Source organism: Marmota marmota, unplaced genomic scaffold (genome assembly GCF_001458135.2).
Source record: "Marmota marmota marmota unplaced genomic scaffold, marMar, whole genome shotgun sequence".
In the NCBI taxonomy this organism is placed as follows: Eukaryota; Metazoa; Chordata; class Mammalia; order Rodentia; family Sciuridae; genus Marmota; species Marmota marmota.
This window is the reverse complement of record NW_026000171.1, coordinates 1,219,363-1,237,759: the sequence shown is the minus strand read 5'-3', so window position 1 is coordinate 1,237,759 and position 18,397 is coordinate 1,219,363. Positions and strand designations below refer to the sequence as shown.

General features: G+C 38.4%; 2 protein-coding genes across 2 annotated transcripts in view; both read right to left on the bottom strand.

Annotated features, from left to right (window-relative positions):
• Positions 1–5,160, bottom strand: part of LOC107154879 (antigen WC1.1-like) — a 62,327-nt gene extending 57,167 nt beyond the window's left edge. Inside the window, 2 exon segments of the mRNA XM_048787562.1 lie at positions 2,275–2,589; positions 4,863–5,160. Coding sequence (XP_048643519.1) covers positions 2,275–2,589; positions 4,863–5,079 — 532 coding nt within the window. The 5' untranslated portion in view covers positions 5,080–5,160.
• Positions 5,161–6,699: 1,539 nt separating this feature from the next.
• The window catches only part of LOC107154878 (antigen WC1.1-like), a 55,530-nt gene continuing 43,832 nt past the window's right edge, over positions 6,700–18,397 (bottom strand). Inside the window, exons 5-8 of the mRNA XM_048787561.1 lie at positions 12,752–13,060; positions 12,338–12,655; positions 7,163–7,255; positions 6,700–7,088 (exon numbers count right to left, since the gene is read on the bottom strand). Coding sequence (XP_048643518.1) covers positions 6,700–7,088; positions 7,163–7,255; positions 12,338–12,655; positions 12,752–13,060 — 1,109 coding nt within the window. The remainder of the gene's footprint in view (positions 7,089–7,162; positions 7,256–12,337; positions 12,656–12,751; positions 13,061–18,397) is intronic.

The window sequence follows — 18,397 nt, the reverse complement described above, 5'->3', positions numbered from 1 at the left end:
TGTAAATCAATGGATGTGTAACTGATGTGATTCTGCAATCTGTGTATGGGGTGAAGGTGGGAGTTCATAACCCACTTGAATCAAAGTGTCGAATATGATATGTCAAGAAATTTGTAATGTTTTGAACAACCCACAATAAAAAATTTAAAAAAAAAAAGTTGGATAAAAAAAAAAGAAAATATTTTATTCCTTTTTATTTTTTACTTTTTTTGGATGAAGAGTATTCCATTATGTAAATGTACTTCATTGTATCCATGTATTAGTTGATGGAAACTTACATTGTTTCCCTTTCCTAGCTACTGTTAGTAGCACTGCCATAAACATGGGAGTACAGATGTCTTTTCAACATCCTAATTTCATTTCCTTTGGATATATGCTCAGCAGTGAATTGCTGCATTATATGTTAACTTTATGTGGAGCTGTCTGAAAATGTCTTTGTATTTTTCTGTAAAGGACAGTTTTGCCATGTTCTGTATTTTTGATTGGCAGATTTATTCTTCGGTTCTATGAAAATTTCATGACACTCACTTCAGGTCTACATGTTTCCTGTTGAGAAGTTCACTGTCAAGTAAGTTAGGACACCCTTATGTGTTGTTTATTTCTTTTGATTGCTTGAGACTCTTTATCCTTCATCTTTGAGAGCTTATTATAATATGTAAAGATCCCAAGTCTCCAGGTCAAATCTGGGTGCCCAACTAAATTTCACCCCCAAACACACTTTCCATAGTGTGCTGCTTGGGGCTTTGGGAAGCAATGAGGAGGGTGGTCCTGTGGCCACCAACACTGCAATGCTGTCACACACTGAGACCACAGCCTGCCAAGGCAACACAGAACTGGGGAGGGACCAAGGCCCTTAATGCTATGAGCTGCCTACTGTTGAAGTGGACTGATGGACCAAGACTCTTGCAACCAACCACGGGTTCTTCTTGAGTCTGTCCCATCAGCACACAGCTCTTGCTCTATGAGTTCTGTGACAACTTTGAGGTCTCTAATTCCTACTGAGTGCTGAGTATCACCATGGTGGACCTGGCATTTTGATCTAAGACAAAATCCTTCTGTTTTTGAATCTTGCTTCTTAGCAAGTGGAGACTTGATTTTTTATTGTCGTTAAGATAGGTTGGAGGAGCATTGGTGGAGACAGTCTCTCTGCTGTCTAATTAAACACAGTTCCAGAGTCTCAGTCTGAGTTTATTGGCATGGGGGATGAGGCGTGTTGTGCTCTACGGGGTATCTTCCTAGTCCTGAGTTACACATCTAAGGCCTGGACTTAATTACCTTTCCATTCCAAAAGAAGGAGGCATTGTCCTTCACGTTGGGACACTTACATTGTTTTCCTTGAATTATGGGAAAGGGCAACATTTCCTCTTTCCTTTATTGTGTCTTTTTTTTAATTATCATAAAAGCAGGCACTCACTTGTTTCTTTTCTTTTCACACACCTGGTTTATTTTCTCCTATCAAGCCATTTGTTCTGTGAAAAGTTTTATGTGGTGTATTTGTGGGAGATCACTTAATAACCATCTTGATCTAAGTCCTAAACTACATAATCTCTTACCATAAAAAACATGCATTAATATTTTATTGCTTTCAACATTGATCTGGGAGCACAGTGTTAAATTCACCTCCCAATATGAGTTTGTACAGAAATTGCTTGAAACAGAAATGTAGAGACAATCTACTGTAGTACTGATAGAAGGAAAAATTGTGACTCCCAACATTTCACTCACAGTTCTCTGGCCCTTCCTACCAATGAACTAAGAATTCTGATGTTTGAATCTGGAAAGGAGAATTGCAACTTTCCAGTAGCATATAAATTCCCTTGTGATGTGTTTAATCCCTGTGCCCATATACCTACTAAGCCAATGCAAAAATATCTCTGACTCTACGTTACAAACACTCAGTTCAACTGAGGAAAGTAGGGCCTCATGATCATTTGTCCTTTGAAAATTTCTGCAAACAGAGTCTGTGTGCTAACCTGTGTGCTAATCCTAAAAATAGTAAATTAGAGGAATAAAATTATAAAGATTGATTTTATATTGAAATACTCTACAAAAAATATCTTGTCAAATAAGAGAGCTGAGAAGGGAAAGGACACTATTAGAGATTTACAAGACAGTAATAGATGAAGCCCATCATTCATTGTTATCCCTGAATCTACTGATTGAGGAGGGACCTCCTACTCCTCTCTGGACAATTCATCTTATTCCCCCAGGGATCAGACACTACATCCTGGAACTTTCCTTTCTCTTAGGTAGTGGAGAATGCATTGACAATACCTGAGCAGATGACACCTGCATCATCATAGGGCTCACATTTGTTCTTTCCCCAGCCCAGGGAAGGGCAATTCCACAAGTAGGCCTCCTCTCCTGTGCATGCCAGCTGTGTCAGCCAGATGGGCCTTGATCCCTCTTCAACTTGTGCATAGAGCCAGGCATTGAAGGCCTCTCCACAGCCCATTTGTCTGCATACCACTTGAGAATCTTTCAGGTCCCAGCTGTCACCACAGACAGTACCCCAGGAATGCTGGTGAAGGATCTCCACTTTGCCTGCACATCGACTGCTCCCATCCACCAGGCGGAGCTGTGGGCTCTCTGAGGAGAAAGAATCATGTCAATGATTGTATTTACAAAGAGAATGAGAAATGTTCTCTTATCAAGTGGTACTTTCTCTCCCACCCAAGTAGTTGGCAGAATTACTTTCAGAATGCAGAATGTGCTGTTAAGACATTCATTGTACTATGGTAGCAGCTAAGTCTCAGTTTCTACCATAACATATTGGAGAATTAATTTAAAAAAAATAAGAAATGGAATTGATCACAACATAATCAAGTGACCAGTCTTAGGCAGAAGTTATTATGTAGATATGATCAGAGTAAAACTTGTTATTGGTAGATTTCTGCATATCATGTGAAAAAACAATTGGAGAAATGCCAAGATTCCTACTTTAAGTAGCTCAATGTGTTTTTTTCTGAGTGGTTTCTAAGAGTTACTGTAATGGGCCATTATCTGAATTCATTTCTTATAAGCACATACTCCTCAGTGCCCATGACCTGAGATTTGGAAGGATGAGAGCACAGGGGATGGAGTAGGAAACGGAGATAAGATCATCAGGTGTTTCAGCTGACAGCCATGAATCCAGGAAAAAAATGCAATTAGATAGACATTAAGACTGAAAAATGAATGGATCATAAGACAAATCAGAGTTAATGCAATATATTTTACTAATGAGTCTAGGCTTCATAGTTCAAATATGGATATTTAATTTCAAATTTATGTTTATTATAGGTATATTGGGCAACCTCCCCAAATAGATGATGTCAGATAGTGACATTGCCCAAATGCCACTAGGAATCATAGAATGTTACTTTCCCCCCAAATATATCTAATCTGTGCTTCAACTTCCTGCCAGGAGTTCTTGATGAGGAGGCAAATGGCAGAATAGAAGTACCCTTTTTGTGATTCTGTGAGTGACAAGAGTCAGGGAACACAGGGGAAACTGTATTCTGAGAAGAGAAAGAGGAAGAAAATTGGGTACCAGTAAAGAAACGACAAACCCAGAGAAAAGTACAAGGTAGTTTATAACTTCAACTCTAACTATCTTACCTATGGGAGAAACACATGGTTCTTACAAGCTTTAGATCAAGTTTGGAGTGTTGTTCTGAGAGGGACTCTTCTCGCACAAAAGAGAGTTTTAGAGAAAAAACTGATCACATTGCTCAGCAAGCTCTCAGAGTGCTGTGAGTGGGGGTCATCTTGAGAAGGTACCCATTGTACGGGCTAAACTGTGCTGGGATTATAAGATATAGGTTTAGTCATAATTCAACATCTCTGGGTCACCCCTCCACAGTGACTGGGTGGAAGAGTGACCACCTACATTCTCAGATAGGAAGAGTGACTGCCAGAAACACACTGAGATAGTGGCAGAGGAGGCACTAAAGTTCTCATTGATATGTGATCCTTCTTTATATGAAGAGGAGTGATTCTAGTCTCATATGGTTGCACACACGGGCCATGTCTGAGAGCTCAGAGACCACACCTAGCAATTCACCACATTTTGTGCCCCATCTCTAGGGTGGAGCTTAAGTGGTTTGATTGCTTATACCACTTTTTACAGGTGTTCCAAGGATTCACCAAGACTAGGACACTTGGCATGCCCCATGGGCATGAGATCTCTAGAGCAATTGTGTGCCCACATTTGGGTCCACAAACTCCTGAAGGAAGGGCTTATGGTGACTTTGACTTCTGCTATGCCCCCACATTTGCAAACAGAACCCCTTCAGCATGATTATGGCCTGCACCATCAACATTCCTTAACCTCCATGCAGGAAATGAGGAGCTAAGTGAGCAGGCATATCAGACCATATCCTAGCTTTTTTGATGGAAATTCAAAAGAATGACAACTGGTTTCTTTTTTAGCCTATTAAACCCACATACTTGGTGGATTCAAATGTTAAATGACAGGTAAGAGTTCTCTGCCTGCCAGTATTTTGTCTGGGAAGAATTTTTGATGCACATTTTTCTTTTTTAATATTACATTTTTATATTTTCCTTACTATTACATATTTAATGCATTTTAAAATTCTTTAAATGGATTTTTCTCTTTTTTTCTCATATTTTCTTTATATAAAATAGATATCTTCTTATATTTATATCCCCTTTATTCTTCTAAAGAGAAGGTATTTTCTTCTGTAGCCTTCCTTTTCAAATTAATTTTTCCTTATTAATTTACTTTATTGTTCTTTTTGTATTTATTCTTTCCTTTATCTATTGCTTTTTAACTTGTTATTAAGTTTAAATGATTATTACTGAATTTTTATAGTACTTTTTAGTAATAGTAATTTTTATAGTACAAATACACAGGTCACCTGTACACGTGATATGAGCTTCCTCATTTGAAGGGCAAGATTGGTGTTTCCAGGGCTCAGAAGGACACTGCCAGAGAGAGGTATCAGTTTCCCGACAGCGAATTCCATCCACCCAGCGGGGTCTAGAACCTTCCCTGGAAGGAACCAAGAAATCCAGGGTCCCACTGTCCCCACAGCCAAGCTGTCTGCAGATCACGGACAAGGTCACAGCTTCCATGGGTCTGTGGCAGACACTGCCCCAGGTGTTGTTGTAGAAAACCTCCAGCCACCCAGCACACTCCTGGTCCTTGCTCACCAGCCTGAGGGCCAGGAATTCTGAAAGCAAGAGGAGGAAAACAGGGCACAGTAAGCATTCAACTCTTACTGCTGTGTTTTTTTTTTTTAATATTTATTTTTTAGTTCTCAGCGGACACAACATCCTTTTTTGTATGTGGTAAATTTTATTATTCCTAAGTAGTGAATGCTCCTTGCTGACTGTCCTGAGGAAGTGCCCACTAGGTGGAAGACTGAAAATTTTTTTGTCCCTCTAACCTGTTTTGCTAACTTGTACCTCTCTTTCTGTTTCTATAACAATGTCATATTAGCAAACGAATAGGCAGGAATACTGATTTGGGGGCTTTCCAGGAAGTAAACTCTTTATCTACTATCTGACCATCCATCTGACAGACCCTAGAAGAGAAGGGTGGGAGAGAGGGTGGCAGAATTGTGGAGATCCAAATATGTCCACTCCCTGATCCTCAGAGCCTGTGAATATTTTACCTCATTGCAAAAGAGCTTTTCAGACAGATTTAAAGAAATCCTTTTATGGATCATTCTGGATCTTCCTGGATTAATAGGTGAGCACAATCTAATTATATCCTTTGACCTGTATGGTCAAAAGCAGATAATTCTTTCTGATCCTCATCGGAGGAAAATGTGAACATGGAATAATGGTCAGAATGTTGCAATGCTATTGTATTGAAGAGGAAAGGGGCCATGATACAAGGAATTCAGACAACTTCTAGAAGCTGAAAAAGGCTAGAATGGAGTCTTCCCAGAGCTTCAGCTGTTATAGCCTGCTGACACCTTATTTATAGCCCAGACAGACCCAGGTCAAAATTCTAACCTACACACTGTAAGACGATAAATTTGTGTTGTTTTGACCACTCAGTCTATGGTAACTTGTTACAGCAGGAATATAAAACTAATTCAGTGGGTCAGGATGTTGCTCCCACATGTCACAGAAGAATGATGACTGCTTTAAATGAACACTGTAGAGAATGACTGTGTCAGGGGACAGTGCTGAGAAGGAAGGAGCAGAAGCTCAGTTGCTGCAGCAGTAAATGAAAGCACCTCATCTTCTCTGCTGGAAGAACAGGAACTGTCCTTCCCTTTCCTCTGTCCTCATCCCTGTCCTAGGGCTCAGACACCATCCTGTAGACCTTGGGGAGAGGTGCATGGAGTACTCCATACATGGCATACATTAAGGGCATCTGAGTGGCAGGCCATTCCCCTCATGCTAGGCGTGTGAGCGGCAGGCCGCTTACCCCATAGGCATAGCACTGGGTGTGGGGCCATGTGTTGCAGTCCCTGTGCTTGCTCCATGGCCCACTCCTCAATTGGTCATTGCAATGACAGCATAAATTGCATTGGTAGCTGCCTGTAATCTGTTTAGCTACTGCCTGGATATATACAAATAAAAATATATTTAATTTATATATATTTACTGCCTAAATATATATAAATTAAATATATATAAATGTGCAATATAAGCAGACCTGCTTCCTGCTTGGTCTCAGGAGGTCTTGATTAGCGACTCTGCAGCCACACTTTCCTCTACCCTGTTCCGTGGATCTCCTCACTGGACGAGAAAGAGCTCATGCACAGACCCTCTCTTGCCCTCCCAGCCTATGCACAGTGTGTGGAGCAGACCTGAGCAGATGACCCCAGCATCATCCTTGTGACTGCAGTTGTGCTGCCCCCAGCCCTGGGAAGGGCACTGCCACACGTGGGTCTCCTCTCCTGTGCAGTTCACTTCATCCAGCCAGATGGGCCCTGATCCCTCTCCAAAGTGAGCAGAGATGGTGGCCTCCAGGGCCACTCCACAGCCCAGCTGTCTGCACACCACGTGGGCATCACTCAGGTCCCAGCTGTCATCACAGATGGAGCCCCAGGAACCCTGCTGCAGGATCTCCACTCTCCCTGCACAGGGACTGCCCCCGTCCACCAGGCGGAGCTGTCTGCTGTCTGAGAGACAGGGTCATGTCAGTGGGCAGTTATACAGTGATTGGGAAGGCTCTGGTGCTGGAGTCCTTGCTCACCTGAGCAGTTGGCATTGTGGCCCTCTGAGGCTGCAGAGCCTGCTGGGTCAGACCAGGAGTCATTGCACTGGAGCAGCAGCTGGGTCTGGTTTCCTACCAAAAGGTTTAGAGAAAAGGAAACTGAATTAAACTAGACAATAACCTAGTGATGATATCTCAAAACTAAAGCCCACTATTAGTTATTTTCTATCTCCAGAGCTCATCTTCTATTTAAGATTTCTGCTGTGGCTTTTGACACACTTTTTTTTTTTTTTTAAATCAAGTACCAGGAATGACTATAGAAAGTGTGAATATATTAGTGCTGCTTAAGAGCACTGCATATCTCCCAGGGAAGAAAGACTTTTTGGAATCTAGTTCAGGGAAAAGTAAAAACTAACATCAGTTATTTTGTCCTGGAGGTATTTGACCATTCAAAGGTAGTAGTTGAGACTCTGAAAAATCTCAGCATATTTGCCACATTTTCCTGTGAGTATACTAGTAAAAATTAGGGTAGACCAAAGAGGAGAATCCTTTTAAACATTCAGAAAACTTGTATCATATTTTGTGAACTAAAAGATTTTTTGTCATAGGAATGAGTGCCCAATAACTCACCATTTCACTTTTCTTTGTATAATGTGATCTACCCTAAATAAAGTGAATTGAAAAAGCAAAATAAAATCATTTATGAATGTTTTGTAGGAAGAAATATTTTTCAAATACAATGTTTGTCAAGAAAAAACAAAACAAAAACAACCACAATTATAAAAGCGTTTAGGAAGAAAATGAAGTGAACAAAGGAGAAAAAAGGGAAAGATTTTCAGAGGGTGGTCCTGGTGAATTACTTTATAGGTAATTAAAATAATCACAATTACATTTTGTAAATTAAATGACATGATGGGAAGGCTGGGGTATAGCTCAGTTTGTAGAGCGCTTGCCTTGCATGCACAAGGCTCTGGGTTCAATCCCCAGCACCACATACACACACACACACACACCAAAAAAAAAAAAAAAGAATCAATAAATGACATGATGGGAATTTTGGTAGAGAAATGATCACAAAAATCCAACAAATATTTGAGAGTTAATATTATTAAAAAGAACCAATAAAAAGTCAGTAGCTAAAAATGAGAAACCAGAGGATAAGTGTAACAATAATGTAGATCAGTACAAAATATAAATAGTAAGTGGGAAAATACAGAGTGAAGAACAGAAAGACAAAAACATAGGAAATATAATAGGAAATGAAGAGACATGGTGAGAGAACCTAACATTCCTATATACTCTACAAGTTTTAGGTATTAAGGCCATTAGTGGTAGTGCAAAAGTATAAATTAGAAAATACACAAAGTGAGATATTTAACACACCTGTCATTTAAAAAAATACCCACAGTATCTGTGACACTCTATCTATTGATCTATGCAGTCCATTTCTCCTTCCCTCCAATCTGGGCTGACAGGAGTGAGTTGTCTATATACAACAGAATGTGGTGAAGCCAGCACAGCTTGACTTAAGAACCTTGCTAAGAAAGTCATGCCTCCTCCTCTTCACTTAGTAGTATGTTTGCTTTATGGGAAATCTACTCTGTAGAGACTATCATGTTGGAGAGAGCATTTGCAGGTGGTTCTGTCAGCAACACCAGGTGAACTTCAAGCTACTAGCCATGTGAATGAACTGTCCTGGATTCCCAGCTTGGTCAAGTCTACAATGACCTCAGCTCCAGATGAGATCCAAGTGCAACCTCATGAGACCACAAATGGCAACTGCCAAGAGCCCTTGCCAAATTTGTGAATCTGGAAATCATGGGCAAAATAAAATGAATTCTTTATTGGTGTCACTATTTTTTTTTTGGTGGGGGGGAGGAATGGATTAAAAAGCAATAGCAACCAGGACAATTACATTTACTCTGAAACAGTAATCGTATATTCCCATGTTTACTGTGGCACTATTCACAATAGCTACTATATGGAATCAGGTGCCCATTGAAAGACAAATTCATGAAGCAAATGTGGTATAAATACAGTCATAAACAAAATGGAGTCCTGCCTTTTGCATCAAATGGTAGGAACTGTAGGATATCATGTTAAGTTCAATAACCCAGACACAGAAAGAAAAGTACTACAAGTTCTCCATTATATGTGGAAGCCAACAGTTACTTTATGGAATTTGGCAATGACACTGTGATTATGTAAGAAAATCTTTTTTTAAAACTTATTTATTTTTATTAGTTACACATGACAATACAATGATCTTGACATATCATACATGTAAGAAAATCTTGAAAATATGTGAAGACTGAGGGGACATATCACCTTATCCACTTACTCTTAACTAACCACTAAAAATATTTTATATATTCAGGGATAAATATGGCATAATTATAGGATAATACAGAAAAATAATAGTATTGAGAAATATGTGTTAGGTTACTTGGGAATTTTATACTATCTTTGAAGCTTATTCAGATTTCTAAAATTATCAAAGAATAAAAAAATTTAAAAAACAGAAAGAGAAAGAAGAAAAACAAAGCCATAAAAAAGCGAAGCTGAAAACTAGTAGTTATATTTTAGATACTGGGTGTCCTCCAAAAGCTCATGTGTGACACAATGCAAGAAAGTTTAAAAATTAAATGATCAGAGTATATGAGCCTTAACCTAATCAGCACATTAATCCTCTGATAATATTAACTGAGTGCTGACTATAGGCAGGTAGGGTGTGGCTGGATGAGGTAGGTGCCTGGTGGTCTGTCTTTGGGGTTTATATATTGTCCTTGTTGAGCAGAGTTCTCCCTATTTCTGCTTCTTGGTGGCCATCTCTTGACCTGCCTTCTCCTGCTACACTCTTCCACCATGATATTCTGTTTTACCTCGAGGCCCAGGAAATGAAGTCAGCTATCTAAATACTGAGACCTCTGAAGCCATGAACTTCAAAATAAAACTTTTCTCTGAAAGTTGTTCTTCTCAGGCCTTTTTGTCACAGCAGCTAAAAAGCTGACAAAAACACTAGTAGAATTAATTCCTAGGACATTTCACTAAAAGAAACACTAAACCATCATAAACATAAAATACCAAGAATACACCTAGTAAAAGTTATGTATAATCTCTGAGAGAAACTAGAGATATACATTATAAGTTAATTAGCTCCATATTGATGTTTGGGTCAAATCAAAACTCAGTCTAAAGACCATGATGTTTTTATTGTATTAAATATATCAAGTCGTTTATAAAATTTATGTAAAATGCACAATACCGAGTATGACCAATGCACCGGGCAGGAAAAACAACACAATTAGAACAGTACTCTTTAAAAATGTTAATCAGACTGCTGTAAAGTTATAATAATTAAGGAGGCATGCATGGCTACAAGCATAGAAAATGACAGAATGGAACAAAACAGAGTATAGAGCAAAAATCAGAAATATCTGCACCCTGAGTATTTCAATGGTGGACCACAGTGGGGAAAGGGCTTTTCAGTAATGATTCTGAGTCAATTGGATATCCAAACAATAATGTGAGACTATATTCACACCACACACCCCATATGTACAATACCAACCCCAGAAACATTATGCAATTATATGTAAAAGAAAAGTAATTAAACATGTATAAGACCCTCTTGGAGAATATTTTTATGATCTTATGATAGCACGGTTCTATTTAAAATGACAATAGATGAATGGATAAAAAATGTGGCATATATACACAATGGAATTTTACTCAGCAATAAAAGAGAATAAAATCATGGTATTTGCAGGTAAATGGATGGCATTGGAGAAGATAATGCTAAGTGAAGTTAGCCAATCCCCGCCCCCCCTAAAAAATGCCGAATATTTTCTCTGTATAAGGAGGCTGACCCATAGTGGAGTAGGGAGGGGGACATGGGAGGAATATATGAATTCTAGATAGGGAAGAGTGGAGAGAGGGAAAGGGAGGAGGCAGGGGATTAGCTAGGATGGTGAAATGTGATGGACATTATTATCCAAAGTGCATGTACGAAGACATGAACTGGGTGTCAACATAATTTGTATATGAACAGAGATATGAAAAATTGTGGTATATATGTGTAATAAGAATTATAATACAAAAAAGTACATGTATAAAGACATGAGTTGGTGTGAACATACTTTATATACAAAGATATAAAGAATTGTGCTCTAAATGTGTAATAAGAATTGTAATGCATTCCACTGCTGTCGTGTATTTAAAAAAATAAATTCAATAAAAGATAAAAAAGAATTGTAATACATTCTGCTGTCGTGTATTTAAAAAAATAAAATCAATTAAAAAATGAAAACAGAGGGGTTGAGGCTGTAGCCTAGTGGCAGAGCCCTTGTCTAAGAGTGTCTGAGGAACTGGCTTCAATCTTTAGCACCACACAATAAAAAATTAAAAAATAAAATATAGGCAATATGTCCATTTACAACAAAAAAAATTAAAAATGGACATTAGAACACTAAGTGTACAGGGAATATTGACATTCCGTGTTTCACTGAGAACAAGAATTTGACTCCAAAAATAGAATCCATATTAAGGGAGGAAAACTAAAAGGACAAGGATTAAAAATCATATACAAATATATCCATATTTGCACTAAAAGATACTGACATGATAATTTGTAGGATCATTATTTGGATACTCAAAAAATGCAAACAACTCAAACCTCTACCTCATTTGAATAGATCAACACATGATTCTGTGGTTATTTGGCAGAAAACTCTACAGCAATAAAAATAAATGAAGCTTGACTAAAAATAAAGACATGGGTGAATTCTAAACATTATGTTGAGTCATAGTAGACATGAAAAAAGAACATACTGTATGATTTTACATAAAGCTCAAGATGTGCAAAAATATTTTGCAGAAGTTAGAGTGATCTTCTTTGGAAAGGAGGAGGGCATAGTGACTGGAGAGATGTGAAGGTTACTCCTGGGAGCTGCTGATACTCTCTGATGGCCCAGAAGAGGAACACAACAGAGTTGTCATTCATTGTTATACATTGTTGTCCACGAATTTGAAAAAATAAAAAGGCTTACTTAAAAATATTGCTCTTAATACCACTTGACAAGGCCTGAAAGATGAATGATCATTTAGAGGAATCCTATTTTACCACAGAATGTTTCATTTTTGAAGTCAGCTCTCCACGCTGTCTGCTCTTAGAGACACATCACTCTAGTACCATCCAGCCCTGACCTGTCTTACCTGAGCAGACCACAGAGGCTGTGTTTCCATGGGCACAAGCAGGAACACCCAGGGCAGTCACAGGACAATTCCACAGGAAGGACTCAGACCCTGAGCAGTGAAATCGGTCTCTCCAGATCTCATCTCCTCCTTCCACAAAGTATGCTCCCTTTGGGGTGGAGATGGCGACTCCACAGCCCAGTTGACGGCAGACAACATTGGCATTGGCCATATTCCAGTGGGAGGCACAGAGTGTTCTCCAGCCTCCAGAGGTCTTCATCTCCACTTGACCCTCACACTGAGAGCTGCCATTTTTCATGAGCCGAACATCTGTATATCCTGGTAGAAGACAGGGCTTTAGCAACATCACACATTTTTCTTACCCCCCCCCCCCCAGAGTGCATAGGGAGATTAACATCCTGTTGTGAGTCTCACCTGAGCAGACAACTTGCACAGTCCCTCTGTGGGGACACCTTCCTTCAGGACAGGGCACTCTGGGGCAGAACCAGAGCTCAAGCTCCTGTCCTTTACACTGGAACTCTTCAGCCCAGACCTGTTCACTGTCCTCTCTAAAGGGCAGGTTCCCCAGGACAGATGCAGCTTTGCCACACCCCAGCTCTGCACAGATGACCTGGGCTGTGGGTAGTGTGAAATTTCCATCAGATACTGGAATCCACTCTCCTCCAGAATTCACTTCCACTTGCCCAGAACAAGGTCCGTGTCCTCCAACCAAATGCACAAATCCTATAGAAGAAATAAATAAACAACAACAGATATCAGAGGATAAAATTGGAAGATACAATTCACAGTTAAAGCTGTGAAATATTTTTATTTTTCAGGTTTGCGGTGTAGGGAGTGGATGAATAGATGGTGCCAGAATGCAAATTCTCTAAGCAATTGTCTGAAGACAAATTTTGGAGAAGGAATTTAAAGGTCTGTTCTAAATTGCTGATTCAAGAATAAATATATGTCCATGAAATGAATGAAAAAAAAAATATATATATACATTTATATATATTATATATATCTATAGTGTGTATATACATATGTTTTCCTTTTAAATGGACATTTTATTCTTTATATTATAGAAGTATCTCTGTGTTTGTATGACTGACGTTGACACTCCACCTCCCTTCTTTTCTTTTCTTTTTTAAATATAGGATCCATATCTATTCACTGAATTTGAACTCAGTATAGAAAAAGACTAGAATTAATTTTTCACTATTTTATGCCCTGAAACTTTCAATTCACATATTTACAGATAATAATTACAACTAAGACAACATTTGTTAATAAATGAAAACATTCAATACATATTTAAAACTGACAATTTACATTTATTTCCTATTTAGGGATAGAAAGAGCCCACTAAATAATGTGAGTCTGAGATAGAAACCAGGTTATTTTGACTAAAGTAATTTTGGTTCTTTACATCATCATTTCCATTAAAGAAGACAGAGAGGTCATTTAAAAGTAGGAACAAAATTTATTCAGAGATTTGAGCATTTTTTTGTATTGTGTTTTTTTAAGGGTTCATTTTTTCATAACAAACAGAGTTTGAAGAATCCATTTATTGAAACTGATCATGATGTGATTTCAAGTATGAGTTCAGACATTTGAGGGGCATCTAGTTATAGATGGGAAATTGTAATATAATAGTAATTTTATGTAGTGAAGAAATTCAGCAAGGAATCCTTTCTCAAGAGAATAATGTGTTCATTAATTTTTCCCCCAATAAACAATCAAAGTGGAACAGACATCAAAAGTATAGTCTAGGAGCACAGGCAGGCCCAGGAGAGTGTTCCCTCTAAAAATGGAACAAGAGAGGGAATGCCCTCTTTCACCACTTCTATTTAACATAGTTCTTGAAACACTGGCCAGAGCAATGAGACAGATGAAAGAAATTAAAGAAATATAGATAGGAAAAGATGAACTCAAATTAGTACTATTTGCAGATGATATGATTCTATACCTAAAAGACCCAAAAAAATTCCACCAGAAAACTTCTAGAACTGGTGAATGAATTCAGTAAGGTAGCAGGATATAAAAATCAACATCCATAAATCAAAGGCATTTCTGTATATCAGTGACAAATCCTCTGAAAGAGAAATGGGGAAAACTACCCCATTTACAATAGCCTCAAAACAAACAAACAAACAAACAAACAAAACAAACAAACAAAAAACCCTTGGGGAATCAACTTAACAAAAGAAGTGAAAGACCTGTACAGTACAGAATGCTAAAGAGAGAAATTAAAGACTACCTTAGAAGATGGAAAGATCTCCCTTGTTCTTGGATAGGCAGAATTAATATTGTCAAAATGACCATAGTACCAAAAGCAGATTTAATGCAATTCCAATCAAAATCCCAATGACATTCCTCATAGAAATAGAAAAACAGTCATGAAATTCATCTGGAAAAATAAGAGACCCAGAATAGCTAAAGCAATCCTAAGCAGTAAGAGTGAAGCAGGTGGCATCAATATACCAGACCTTAAACTATACTATAGTAACAAAAATGGCATGGTATTGGCACCAAAATAGACTTGTAGATCAATGGTACAGAATAGAGGACACAGAGATAAACCCACATAAATACAGTGATCTTATATTAGACAAAGGCATCAAAAATATATATTGGAGAAAAGATAGCCTCTTCAACAAATGGTGCTGGGAAAATGGGAAATGCATATGCAACCAAATAAAATTAAATCCCTATCTCTCACCATGCTCAAAACTCAACTCAAAGTGGGTCAAGGACCTAGGAATTCAACCAGAGACCCTGCACCTAACAGAAGAAAAAGTAGGCCCAAATCTCCATCATGTTGGATTAGGCCCCGACTTCCTTAATAAGAGTCCTATAGCAAAAGAATTAAAATTGTGAATCAATAAATAGGATGGATTCAAACTAAAAAGCTTCTTCTCAGCAAAGGAAACAATCAGTGAGGTGAATAGAGAGCCTACAGAATGGGAGCAAATTTTTACCACATTCGGAAGGGATCCAAGATGGCGGAATAGAGGAGGTACTATTTCTGGCTGCTCTGTGGAACTAAACCAAGAAAACAGTCAGGAGGCCTCTCCACAAGGTCTCACCTATTCTGAATATAACATCTCAGAGCATATGACAGGACCAATATACAGCAGATTTTCACAGAAACCATCAGAGTTGCAACCACCTGTGCAGAAATCAGAGACTCTGTGTTCCAGTAAGACTCTGAACTCCGGACCCAAAGCCTGCAGTTCTAGCGCACATGGCTCTCAAGCGGTGGAGCAGAATCACCTAATCAGCTGCACCTGCTCCCACACAGGCCACATGGCTGCAATCTAGCCACAGCACAAAGCCATCCCATCTCCCCCCACCTCACCAGACACCCCAGAGCTGGAAGCAGATAGACTCCATCTTGGAAAACCTCTCTCGCCATTTTTTGGTGGGCGTGGCTATCAGTGTAGACCTCCATTTGAACAGGTACCTGGTTTCCAACTTCCTCCCCTTCCCCCCTTCCCAGCTGAGATTACTCTGCACAGTGACTACCCAGCACAAAAACTGCTCTCAGCTGAACAGCTTGCTCCAGGTGGGTGGTGCCCTGTGGTGCCCAGGGCACCACCCACCTGGAGCAAGCCTGAGGGTGAGAGATCCTGCAGTTAGGACCTGATAAGCAAAGGAGGGGAGGGGTTAGTGACAAAAGAGTGAAAAACCTGTAGCAAACCAGAGAGACTAGGACTCGGAAGCTCCAGACAGGAGAGGGAGACGATACTGTGGGCTCAAGTCCTCTCAACCTGGTTAAGACAATCTACTGAAAGAGAAAAGAGGCAGAAAGGAAATGAAATTCTAAAAGATCTTTTTTTTTGGCCTTCTTATCCGTATTCTTCTTCCTCTACCCTTCTATCCTCTGGCCCTCACAACCCCAACATACATGAAACCAAGAACTTTACATGAAATAGAACTATGAGAACTGAGTCACATGAATAATATAGAGGAATTGCATAAGCCCCCCCATTTTTTCTTTTTAAAAAATTCTCCTTTCTTTCTTTTTAAATCTTTTTTCTCTTTCTTTCTTTCCCTTTTTCTTCTTTCTTCTTCTTGCACCCTCCAAATTTTACTATTTTAACATCCTGTAATTTTCTAAATACATATGTGTGTCTGTTTTTATGAGCTCTACTGTCTTCCCTTGTACTTGTCTACCTTAAGTTACCTCCTATCTATTCCCCTGCTTCTAACCCTCTTCATTAGATTTCTCCTTCAAATTTCCTAAGTTATATTAACCCCATACCCTCACATCTTTCCCCTTTAGCATATCATCTTATGCCTGACCTCTAGTTCACTGTCCACCACCAGAAACTGTACACCTTTTATGAAACTACTGATTATATTTTATATAATCATATATATTCCATTATGAATCCAACATTTCTGGACATTGAGACTTACTATAAGTGTCTTAATAACAATAATTTGTTCATAGGTGATGTACTGTTGATATTAGAATCTGTTAACATTGTCCTTCCCCACAAAGGAGGGATCTTGAAAACATACAAGAGCACTAAAAATCCGTAGGGTAAAAACAATAACACACCAGTCACATGTAGCTGTAAAAAAAAAAAAAAAAAAAAGAAAGAAATGCGAGCAACATGAAAAGACAAGAGAAGAAAGTACCACAAATAATTCAAGACAACACAGTATTAGAAGAATTGACAGCACATCAGAAAGAATGACAGAGAAAGATTCCAGGTTATACATGATAAAATGTTTTGGGATCTCATAGAAGACATTAGATAACAAATATAGGCAGTGAAAGATCACTTTGACAATGAGCTACATAAACAAATCCAAGAAGCAAAAGATCACCTCAACAGGGAGATAGATGTTATACAAAAAACTCAAACAGAAATCCTTAAAATGAAGGAAATAAGAAACCAATTTAAAAACTCAAAGGCGAGCATCACCAATAAAGTAGACCATTTAGAAGATAGGACATCAGACAATGAAGATAAAGTATATCATCTTGAAAAGAACTTAGACAGCACAGTGAAAATGTAAGAAACCATGAGCAGAATATCCAAGAAATATGGGATAGAATAAAAAGACCAAATTTAAGAGTTATTGGGATAGAGGAAGGCATAGAGGTCCAAACCAAAGGAATGAGCAATCTGTTCAATGAAATAATATTAGAAAACTTTCCAGACATGAAGAATGAAACAGAAATCCATATCCAAGAAGCCTATAGGATGCTGAATGTACAAAAAAATCACAATAGATCCACACCAAGACATATTATAATGAAAATGCTGAACATACAGAATAAGAAGAGAGTTTTAAAAGCCACAAGAGAAAGGAATCAGATTACATATAGGGGTAAACCAATAAGGATAACAGCAGATTTTTTCAACACAGACACTGGAAGCTAGAAGATCCAGGTACAACATATTTTAAGTTCTGAAAGATAATGGGTGCCAATCAAGAATCTTGTATCCAGCAAAATTAAGCTTCAAATTTGAAGATGAAATAAGAACATTCCATGATAAACAAAAGTTAATAAAATTTATAGCTAGAAAACCAGCACTAAAAGGAAATGAAAAACAACAATGAAAACCAGCAGAGGGAGGTAGCACATTAAAGGAAAAAGTAATCAAAGAGGAAAACCAAGTTAAATAACAAAATTAAACAAATAAGGCTGGAAATACAAACAATGTCTCAATAGTGACCCCAAATGTTAATGGATTAAACTTACCAATCAAAAGACACAGGCTAGCAGATTGGATTAAAAAAGATCCAACAATATGCTGCCTATAGGAGACTCATCTGTTAGGAAAAGCCATACATAGATTGAAGGTGAATGGCTGGGAAATATCATACCACTCACATGGACTGTGGAAGCAAGCAAGGGTTTCCATCCTTGTATCAAATAAAGTAGACTTCAAGCCAAAGTTAATCAAAAGAGATAATGATAAACATTACATACTGCTCAAGGGAACCATACACCAACAAGAAATAAAAATCATAAATATATATGCCCCAAACAATGGTCCAGCTATGTTCATCAAACAAACTCTTTTCAAGTTCAAGAGTCAAATTGACCACAAG